Here is a 12161-nt window from a genome sequence, read left to right on the forward strand (position 1 = left end):
AGAAGTTGCTAAAATGTCTTTTCTAATGTTAAGACCCCAAAGTATGATTAAATTGTTCATAATCGTATTATTCAAGAAAAGGTAAATTTCTGCCCTCAAAAAATTCAGAGTCTTGGACAACCATTCATTATTTGTTATCTTAGGGCAAGGAAAGATGTTGACTTTGGTTAGAGCTGGTGCCAGGAATAAGGCATGTTGTGTTTCTCCAGCTGAACTTCCCATACAGTGTAATCTTGGGCCATCTATTGGGAATTCATTATTCCTTCAGCTGAAAAAAAAAATGTTTAATTTTATCTGGGTAAGTTTGCAGGAGAAACTGTGTGTAATAGGTATTTGATATCACTATGTAATTTATATATAGCTGCTCTTGGTTGAAAACCTAACTAAATCAGATGGAACTCCAAAGGAGCATTTCCAGATTCTCAACTCCCCCTAGCTAAGACCTGTTCTGTTTCCTGTTTCCTCCAGCAGCTAGCTTGGCACCTGCTCCGAAGTTGCTGCTTGGTAAATGTTTGCTGCCTGGATGGTTGAGTGAATGTTATCAATTAGCTAAGCATTGACAGTGCAAAGCTGAGCAAAGTCACATGGCATCCTCCCCACAATCTAGGGGAAGACATATTAACTAAATACAAAGTTATAATGAATACTGAGAAAAAGAAGAAAATGGTGCTATCAGTATGTCTAGGATAGGAATTTAACCTGATCAGGGAAGCATTCTCTGAAGCCGTGCTGCTTAAAGTAAGATTTGAAGGATGAATAAGGGTTGACCAGGAAAAAAGGGAGGTAAGAACATCCCATATAGATAGAATAGCATGTGCTAAGATCCTGCAGCAGAAGGGAGCCTGGCAAGTACAAGGAACTGAACAAAGGCCAATGCTGCTAGGGTGGCAAATGAAGAAGCAACTAGTTTCAGAAGAGACTGGAAAGCCCATGGGACCACACCATGCAGGGGCTCACAGGTCTTTTAAGAAGCTCTGTCTTTCCACTTGGCACAAAGGGAAGGGCCTTGAATGGTTTCACTCAGATTAAAAATAAAACTGAAATTAAGGGGTGCCTGGGTGGCTCAGTTGTTTAAGCGTCTGCCTTCATCTCAGGCATGATCTCAAGGTCCTGGGATCAAACCCCATGTCGGGCTCTATCTAATGGTCCTGGGATTGAGGTCCACATCGGGCTGCCTGCTCAGGAGGGGAGCCTGCTTCTCCCTCTCCCCGCTGCTCGGGCTCTCTCTCTCTCTCAAATAAATAAATAAAATCTTTAAAAAAAATTTTTTTTAAATAAAATCAAACTAAAATTAAAAGATTGCTCTGGCGGCAGTGGGGGAATAAATTAAAGTGTGCTACAATGGATGTGTGTACAGTAACAAAAACTTTGTTGTTGTCTAAACAAGAGGTGATATTAATTTGAGGTAGACTGAAGAGGCATAGTAGAGGAATAAAAAGGTAGATGGATTTGAAAGAGATTTAGAAGACATATGGAAAAGCGGTGGCGATGCATTACACATGGTGGGTAAGGGAGTGAGAGGTGTCAAGAATGACTCCTTCTTCTGTCTTGACTCATGGAGGGATTGTGGTGCTCTTCCCTCAAACAGAGAATGCTGGAAGATGATCAGGTCTGTGAGGGGGAGAGTAGGAGTTTGTCTTTGGAGATGATGAGTTCCTTTTGAAATTCTCTTTCCTGACTTCTATCACACTATTTTTGGGAGTTCCCATTTCTTTTTCTCAGCCACTGCCTTCCTCAACTCCCCACAAGACATTTGTGTGTTCTACTCCCACCCCACTTAATTGTTGGTACTCTCCATGGTTCTGACCTAAGCCTCTGGCCTCCTCAAACACTGTTCAATACAGTAGCCACATGTGATTACTGAGCCCTTGAAATGTGGCTAGTCTAAATGGAGATGTGCTATAATTGTTAAATACACATAGGATTTCAAAGACATGTGTTAAATAATAAATAAAATCATTAATAAGATTTTTATATTATATATTGAAATGATAATATTTTAGATATATTGAGTTAAGTAAAATATGTTATTACTTTCTTAATGTGGCTACTAGAAAATTTAAAATTACATATGTGGCTCATTGTATATTTCTAGTGGATGGTGCTGCTCTAGACAGTGACTCTATTGTCGCCTTATTCTTGTCCACTTGAGCCCACAGAGCTGCTTATTGTCCCCAGAAATTTTCACATCATTTTATGCTTCATACTCTTTCCTTTTCCTGAGCTTTTGTTCCTCTTCTTTTCTACCAGATTAGATATGATTTCTACTTTTTTTGTTCAGAGCAAATATCTCCTCTACTATACGAAACTTTTCCAGTTCCTTAAGGTAGAATCAAACATTTCTGCCTCTGAGTCTTACATCCTCTCTTAATATCTTTATTATAGCTAATTCACATGCTTGTATTTTCTTTTATATTCATTTATCTCTCCAGCCAGATTGTAAGTGTCTACAAAGTGCAGGTGTAATCTGGTTTATGTCTATAATTATGTAACTGGGTACTCAGTGCCAGGGTGGTGCTCAATGAAAGTCTAGTGAATAACAATTGAATCTACACATATTAAACAGCTATCATGTGACTACTTGTGACTTAGATGTTTTATAGACAATATCTTGCATCCTCTCAGCAGCCCTGCAAGGTAGATATAATTATCCTCATTTTGCATATGGGGATCTTGCAAAAGCTCAAACTGTTAGTAAATTATAGAGCCAGGATTCAACTAGATTGAATGAAAAAAAGCCATTTTCTTTTTCTGATTCTGTGCATGCTGAAAAATGGATTAAAAAGTGGTGATTACATCCCACATCATAAAATAGGGAAAAAAATACCCATTCCCTAAGATTATTAGAAGATTAAGTGACATAATGTATATAAAGTGTCAGGGCAGTGCTTGGAAATACTAGGTTTTATTAGACATTGGTTTCCTTCAATGTTGAGACCCATAGCATAGGCATCCTTAATTTCTGAGGAAATGGTGGTTTTCCTAACTTCCTCAATGTCCCTACGTATTCTTATACTCATTTGGAGGTCATGAGAAACAGACCCCCCCAGGGCCATCCACTTTAACTCAGTCCTCTTTGGATATGCCTTTGATGGTTAAAGAAAGTGAAGTAGAGAAATAACAAGTAGCACTAGGGCCATTCAACCTCTCTCTGTGTGCTTTTGCTTCCTGGTGAATGTTGGGGTAGGAATAATGGGCTATGTGGCCTTGGTGAACTTCCAAAAAATCATTGTGAGTAGAGTGCTGATTCTTCTCTTCCTGTTCTGTCTTACCCAGTGATGGTATGTTACAATCAAGACCATTTCCTTTACCATCTGGGGAATCTTTGTAGGAAAGGGAAAAGAGAAATATGAATGGGATAAACATTAATTGTAGGCCAATGTGATCTGTAGGCCTTATGTTGAGATGCTAAGCTCCTTAGAAATAAATTTAAACAACTGAAAGGTAAAGATATGTTACTACTGAGCTGTGCTGAGGTAAGGGAAAGTGATCCCTCTATAACCTTCAGATCGCTGTACCTTCTCTAAAAAAAGCAGTATTGAGAAATTGCACAGTGACTATTGGTGCTTGACCAAAGCTAAAGGAAGCTCATGGATTTAAGGGTAAGACAGTTGCTTTGGAAGCTCATGGGTTTGAGAGCAAGACAACTGCTTCTCCTATTGATTTTCCTGATTCACATATTTCAAGTTAACAGGAGAACCAATTCCTTGTCCTCATATAGAGGAAACCTTCTTACCAACCTGTGCTCTTGTTTGTTTTAGATCAAACATACAGAAAAGTACAAGTAGGGCAGAGCTTCCACTACTTAAAAAACTCGAGGTGCCTGGGTGGCTGTTGTTAAGCGTCTGCCTTCGGCTCAGGTCATGATCCCAGTGTCCTGGGATGGAGCCCCGCATCGGGCTCCCTGCTCCGCGGGAATCCTGCTTCTCCCTCTCCCACTCCCCCTGCTAGTGTTCCCTCTCTCGCTGTGTCTCTCTGTCAAATAAGTAAATAAAATCTTAAAAAACAAAACAAAACTCAAATTCTCCTTCAAATATATACTATGTATATATAACATAACATAATATTTAAAAACCTTCTGATCCATTACAGAACTAAATAATATAAAAGGGGCAGGGAATGAATAGAATAAGGAACTTAGGGTCTTATGTTATTATTATTTTAATGGTGTGTTTTATCTCTTTAACTAGTCCTTTGAGGTTAGGGACAATGTCGTAAACTTCTCTGTATTTACTTCATTACTGCCCACAGAGTAAGTGCTTGGTGTTCCTTTGCTGAGCGATGGAAACCATCACCCACACGCAGTATAACTGACAAGACTGTGGCACAGAAAGTTGTAAGGAAAAGTTTCTTGGAAGTGAAAATTTGGAATCTAAATTAAGAAACTGAATATTCTCTAGCACTTAAACTTTGAGATCAAGAAAACAGTTTCACATCTGGGAGAACCTTTATGTCTGATGTTATCTGTGGAGAAATCCTGTGGCCAAGAACACGTGACACATAAGAAGGGCAATTATCTGGCTACTCCAGAAAATTTAATATACATAGAAAAATAAGTACAACTTTGAATTTTAAAGGGAAAATTCAAGTTGATTTATCTGCCATATTGACTTATACTTAAAAGAATGAACTGAAGTTACCTTTAGATCCAATCCACTCAAATGCCAAGGCATCCTAAACTCTCACAATTAACTGATTTTGAGACAGGTTTTCTTTGTTATGATTTTAGGGAGCTGATTTGACTCTGCCCCTTCTTCTTGTCACCTCTTTCCCCCTTTGCAATTGATCAAAGTCCACAGACTTCCTTAAAGTAATGCCCCTACCATATCAATAGGACATTACTTTCTTTTTTTTTTTAAAGATGTTATTTATTTATTTGAGAGAGAGAATGAGATAGAGAGAGCATGAGAGGGGGGAGGGGCAGAGGGAGAAGCAGACTCCTCGCTGAGCAGGGAGCCCAATGCGGGACTCGATCCCAGGACTCCGGGACCATGACCTGAGCCGAAGGCAGACGCTTAACCAACTGAGCCACCCAGGCGCCCAGGACATTACTTTCATTACTAAGAGTCCTCTTCAAAATCACAAGCCTCCAGGGAAAATTGAGCTTTAACTTTGGTGAAAATTCTTTTGTTCCACTCAATCTGGAGAAGGTTTGTCTCAACTTCTTGTCCCATTTTACTGTTGATTAATACAAGGATGAAGAGAAGAGAGAAATCTATAAGTTGGATGAAATTTTATTTATTTATTTATTTATTTTAAAGATTTTATTTATTTATTCATGAGAGACAGAGAGAGAGAGAGGCAGAGGCAGAGGGAGAAGCAGGCTCCCCGCAGAGCAGGGAGCCTGATGCGGGACTCGATCCCAGGACCCTGGGATCATGACCTGAGCCGAAGGCAGACGCTTAACCGACTGAGCCACCCAGGCGTCCCTGGATGAAATTTTAAATACCAAGGATTCATTAACTCAAACACAAGAGTATTCAGAAATCTTCCCTCACATAAATTAGAGGTATGTGTGTACATAAAGAACTAGAAGGAAATGCACCAGAAATTAGTAGTAGGTTTATCCGAGGCGCGATTATTGCTAATTGAAAATTTTCTTTATGTGCATGCTTTTCAATATGTGGCAAAATTTCTATAATGAAGATACAGTATTTTGGTAAACAGAAAAAAAAAAGAAATTATAATCAATAGCCACTCTCCTTTCCCCTACCTATATGCCGCATGACTGGAAATTTGAGAAACCTGCAGAGCCGTGTACCTGCGGGTGATAGTGAGGTGTGAGTTTGGGCAGGCCCCTCTTTGGGACTCTGGTTCCTCACCTGTGAAATGTAGAAATTTGAGTGCCTCAGTCTCATTTAGTTCTGTGATGCTTGAATTCTAGGATGGGCCTGCCACATAGCAGACTATTAACTGAAAATGCTTCTGGCTTCTAGTAACGGACATTTTGATTAATTGTGGCTTACACCATAAGAATTCTTGTGTTTAGTAAACAGAAGGTTTGAAGGTAGGTAGCTCAATGAGGTTTTGTTTGATCAAGTTCAGTGAGGTTTTCCAGGAGCTAGGGCACTTCAAAATATTTTTCTGTATCATCCTCTTCAATGGTTGGCTTTCATCTGAGAGACTGTTACCTCGTGGTTACAAGATAGCTATCATATCTCCAACTAGGAAAGAAGAGGCAGAGGCAAAAGCTTTCTCTTTGCACCTAATAACATCCCCATATCTCATTTGTTGGAACTAAGCCAAAGGGCCAACCAGTGGCAAAGAGATTCTAGACTTGCATTGAACCAATTCATCCTACAGCCCTGAGTGTAAAGAATAGCTTTTCATTGACATGAGCAGTTCAAAGTTCTAATAGCAGGGAAGGAAAGAGGAAAGGGAATGGTTATTGGGTAGGAAACAAATGTGTCTGTCAGGAGCACAGAATAAAGATTTGTTAAGCAAACAAGTGAGGGCTGCAGGATCTGAAAAACTTTGTTTTTGTGGGCCTCTTTTTCCATAAAACAACGTTAAAAATTATATATTACAGGGCGCCTGGGTGGCTCAGTTGGTTAAGCGACTGCCTTTGGCTCAGGTCATGATCCTGGAGTCCCTGGATCGAGTCCCGCATCAGGCTTCCTGCTCGGCAGGGAGTCTGCTTCTCCCTCTGACCCTCCCCTCTCTCATGTGCTCTCTGTCATTCTCTCTCTCTCAAATAAATAAATAAAATCTTTAAAAAAAAATTATATATTACAACTGAGTTGGCATAAAGACAAATTTAATCCAGACTGGATACATTGTTATATATTCATTATTATTATTTTTTATTCTGATTTTAAACATTAACATGGAAACATTTTCATGGACCCTAGATATTGTGCCTGCTACGTCCAGTGGTTAATTCAACCCCGGATGTATGTTGTCCTTCCAGCTGGATTGTAAACACTTTGAGGGCAGTGACTATGTCCTAGATTTCACTGTTGCCCTCAAAGCTGTTCAATAAATACTGTTGAGTTGACCTAAGGCATAACTGTTTCTTCCTCCAGGGTGAACCAGGTCCCCCTGGTCCTTATGGTCCTCCAGGAGACCCTGGTATTGGACAGCAAGGAAGTAAGGTAACAATTCTTGTCTTTTTCCTCATTGATGAGTACTGAATTTATTGCAGGGGCTGGGGAAGCTGTGATGTGAATTCTGCTCAGCTTTGCCCTCTAGACACAAGGAGGCTGCCTGTAGAAGGTACTTACAGTCCAGGTGGGTGCTTGGACACTGGGGCACTTACCACAAGAATAATCAATGTATCTTTATTTGATGGAAATGAAAAATATTTCTTGCCTCCAATTGCCAAACTTTTGTAAATGTACATCTAGTTCTGTTGAGTTTTCATGGAATTTAAATGTTAACATGCAAAAATGATATCGGGATGGGAAACATCTTAACATATAAACTATCACCTGTTCACATTAAAGAAGCAGAGAGGGGCAGAAACCAGAAGGACCATAACACTGAATAGGTAAGTGTTGATAGAAAGGTTTGTAGGGAACTAGAAAGTACTGCAACACCCAACACCCTGGAGTGCTCTGCATCATGCAGGATGTCATGGAACAGAAGTGCTTATTTTAAATGGCTTTTCTATGTCATTGGGAAAATAAGACTTTGGTGCAGGACTAAACAAAACAGGAAATTCTGGTGTCATCAAGTATCACCATGGATGGAATTGAAACAATAAGCATACTGAGACTCCAGGGAAGGTGGAGTTTGTATTGGCAGAGTGATTGGACAAAGATTCTGAAGGAGATGAAAGGTGAAACAGAACTGAAAGGAGAGGTAAAATGGAACAGAGTGGGGACAAGGAGAGGGTGGCCTTCCAGAATGGTGGTGAGAGGGGCAGGGAACGGCACAAGCATTGTTAGCTTGGTCCTCTCAATAACCCAAATGAATTGCATGCAGTCCAGCCTGCCAGTTGCTACACACACAATAGCTTCTGAAAGTTAAAAGTGGTGTATTGCACTTACACAAGAAGGGATGATGAGCATTTTAGAGTAATTTGTTCACTGAAATTTAAGCCATTTTTCCTCCTCCAGAATTTTTTTTTTATCTTTATGAATGTGAAAAGCTTGACTATTTTGGAATATATCTTTGTTGAAACCTCCAGAGTATCTTGTGCTATGTTTATTCTTTATTTAAAAACTCAAACTTTCACTTGATTATTTCTTTCTCTTAGGGGGAAAGAGGTCAGGAAGGAAGAACAGGGGCGCCAGGACCGATTGGCATTGGGGAGCCAGGCCAGCCGGTAAGTAGCAAGAAACTCTAGATGGAATAAAAAGGACAAATATAGTTCTTATGTGCCCTTTGTGGTTAGACTAGATGGCTAAACTAAGCCCATGTTGCATCTTTTGGGATAAAAAAGACAATAAATATGCAAGAGCCAGATCCAAGTGTTATTTTTTATAACACTTGAAATAGAGCCCCCCCACCCCCCCACACATGATATGTACAACTGGCTCTCTCTTACTGAAATCTCTTACAAGATTAATCAGCTTGTCCAAGAAGGAAAGAGATCTCATGTGTCAAAATCTCCTAGGAGATAGGAGAACTGGATTCAGGCCTAAGGACTTTCCTGGAACCATGAGAAAATCATTGAGAATAAGGACGTTGCTCATTACCTAGCTTATGAGTATACACTAAAGCTAGGACAGATGAAGGCAGACAGGTAATACCTGTGTTATTTGCAGCTTCTAGCTTATGTAGCTTTAAAGTTTACTATTTTTGCAGAAGAAAAAAAAAAGTGTCTCTATCAAAAGAGATCTGGAGAAGAAATGAATAAAACATGACTATCCTAGTATAGAAATGCTCTTAACTTTTCAAGTAATCATTATTCTCCCAGAAAAGAACAGTAAGTTACTTACTGAGATACATATAAAAATAACTGGGTTGGATCAGAAGAATTAATATTGTTAAAATGTCCATATTACCTGAAATGATCTACAGATTCTATACAATTCCTATCAAAATTCCAATGGCATTTTTCATGGAAACAGAACAAACAACCTTAAAATTTGTATGGGACCATAAAAGATCCTGAATAGCCAAAGCAATCTTGAGAAAGAAGAACAAAGGTAAGGCGTCACACTTTCTGATTTCTAAATATATTACAAAGCTATAGTAATCAAAACAGTATTGTATAGGCATAAAAACAGACACATAGACCAACGGAACAGAATAGAGAGCCCAGAAATAAACTCACACGTAAATGGTCAATTAATTTACAACAAAGGAGCCAAGTATATATAACAGGGAAAGGACAGTCTTACTTTAATAAATGGTGTTGGGTAGGTGTGCCTGGGTAGCTCAGTCATTAAACGTCTGCCTTCGGCTCAGGTCATGATCCCAGGGTCCTGCGATCGAGCCCCACGTCGGGTTCCCTGCTCCACAGGGAGCCTGCTTCTCCCTCTCCCTTTGCCTCTCCCCCTGCTTGTGCTCTCTCTCACTATCTCTGTCACTATCTGTCTCTCTCTATCAAATAAATAAATAAAATCTTTAAAAAAAATGATGTTGGGTAAATTGGACCACTATCTTATACCATACACAAAAATTAATTCAAAATGGATTTGAGTCTTGAATGTAAGACCTGAAACCATAAAACTCCTAGAAGAAAACATAAGCAGTAAGCTCCTTGACATAGGTCTTAGCAATGATGTTTTGAGTACCCAAAGTAAAAGGAACAAAAGCAAAAATAAGCAAGTTGGGACTACATCAAACTAAAAAGCTTCTGCACATCAAAGGAAACCATCAACAAAATACAAAGGCAATCTACTGAATGGGAGAAAATATTTTCAAATCATATATCTGATAATATCTAAAATATATAAAGAAGTCATACAACTCAATAATAACAAAAAACAGAAGACTCGAATAGATATTTTTGCAAAGAAGATGTACAGATGGCCAACTGGTACATGAAAAGATGCTCAACATCACCAATTACCAGGGAAATGAAAATCAAAATCAAAATGAGGTATCACTTCACACCTGCTAGAATGGCTATTATCAAAAATACAAGAATAACAAGTGTTGAGGATGTGAAGAGAAGGAAACCCTCATGCACTGTTGGTGGAAATGTAATTTGGCATAGCCACTGTGGAAAACAATGTGGAGGTTCCTCAAAAAACTAAAACTACAACTACTATATGATCCAGCCATTCCACTTCTGGGTATTTATTCAAAGAAAATAAAAACACTAACTCGAAAAGATATATGCACCCCCATGGTCAATGCTATTTATAATAGCCAATGTAGGGAAACAGACTAAATGTTCACTGATGGATAAGCGGATAAAGAAATTGAGATATATATATATATATATATATATATATATATATATAATGGATTACTATTGGATATATGTATTGATATATATAATGGATTACTATTCAGTCATAAAAAAGAATGAAGTCTTGCCATTTGCAACAACATGGATGGACTCTGAAAACATTATACTGACTGAAATAAGTCAGAGAAAGGCAAATACCATATGATCTCTCTTATATGTGGAACCTTAAAAACAAAACAAAACAAAAACCAAACCAATCCCATAGATATAAAGAACAGACAAAATCAATTTTATTTCTATATTCTAGTAACAGACACATAGAAATAAAAATTTTAAATATAATAGCGTCTATAGCCATTAAAAAATAGAAATACTTGGGTAAAAATCTACTAAGACATGTGTAGGACTTGTATCCTGAAAACTACAAAACACCAATGAAAGAAATAAAAGAATATTTAATAAACTGAGAGACACACCATGTTCATGGATTGAAGACTTGATTTCATAAAGCTGTCAATCTGCTTAAATTGATATAAGGTTTAATGCAAGTCTTTTTAAATATTCCAGTGAGATGTTTTTATAGATATGGACAAGATTATTTTAAAATTTGTATGGGAAGTCAAAGGAACTAGAATAGTTAAAAACAATTTGCAAAAAGAAGAATAAAGTTGAAGAAAGGGTTTTATTCACATCACTATAATAATCAAGATTGTGCAGTTCTGGTAGATCATAGAGACATGATCAGTGGAATAGAATAGAGGATCCAGATACAGACCCACACACTGATTTTTTGATAAAGGTGCAAAAACAATTCAATGGAGGAAGGATAACTTTTTCAACAAATGGTGCTGGATCAATTGGATATCCATATACCAAAAACTGAACCTCAAGTAAGTTTCACACACACCTTATAAAAAATTAACTCAAAATGGCTCATAGACTTAAATGTGAAATGTAAAACTATAAAACTTTTGAATAAAACGTAAGAGAGAATCTTTGGTACTATAGCTTGGTGGAAATTTCTTAGACATGTTACAAAAAACATGATCCAAAAAATAAAAAAATTGATTAGTTGGACTCCTGAAAAGTGGAAAATGTTTACTCCATGGCTCCGTTAAAAGGATGAAAAGACAAGCTACTGACCAATAAAAAGTATTTGCAAACCACATATCGGATGAAGGATTTATATTGAGATTGTATAAATAGCTCTCAAAACTCAATATTAAAAAAATCTAATTAGAAAGCACATATGTATCAGAATACATGTGTGTCTTTTTATACACACATGTGTGTATACATATATCTACATGTATATATGCTTATTGAACTTTAAAAAAAAGATTTTGTTTATTTGAGAGAGAGAGAGAGCGGTGGGGGAGAGGCAGAGGGATAAGCAGACTCATGGCTGAGTGCTGAGCCCAATGGGGGGCCAATGCTGCCGATGGGGGGCTTGATGTGGCCCATGAGGGGCTGGATCCCAGGACCTGAGATTATGACCTGAGCCGATCAGACACTTAACCAACTAAGCCACCCAGATGCTCCTGATTATTGAACTTTTAACATGTGTTCTTAGCTAACAAGCTTGAAATGTCATCAGTATCAGCACCTGACCCTAAAAATAATACACTGACCGTAGACTTTTTTTAAAAAAAATTTTTTTTTTTTAAAGATTTTATTTATTTATTTGACAGAGAGAGAGATAGCGAGAGCAGGAACACAAGCAGGGGGAGTGGGAGAGGGAGAAGCAGGCTTCCCGCCGAGCAGGGAACCCGATGTGGGACTCGATCCCAGGACCCTGGGATCATGACCTGAGCCGAAGGCAGACGCTTAACGACTGAGCCACCCAGGCGCC

General features: G+C 38.4%; 1 protein-coding gene across 2 annotated transcripts in view; it reads left to right on the forward strand.

The window, feature by feature from the left end:
* COL28A1 (collagen type XXVIII alpha 1 chain) overlaps nt 1–12161 on the forward strand; it is a 158729-nt gene that overhangs the window by 37566 nt on the left and 109002 nt on the right. For both annotated transcript variants that reach the window (XM_081800483.1, XM_081800484.1), the window contains exons 12-13: nt 7026–7094; nt 8201–8269. In XM_081800483.1, the coding sequence (XP_081656609.1) occupies nt 7026–7094; nt 8201–8269 (138 nt within the window). The remainder of the gene's footprint in view (nt 1–7025; nt 7095–8200; nt 8270–12161) is intronic.

Source organism: Leptonychotes weddellii, chromosome 12, assembly GCF_054177405.1.
Source record: "Leptonychotes weddellii isolate Sample4059 chromosome 12, ASM5417740v2, whole genome shotgun sequence".
Taxonomy (NCBI): Eukaryota; Metazoa; Chordata; class Mammalia; order Carnivora; family Phocidae; genus Leptonychotes; species Leptonychotes weddellii.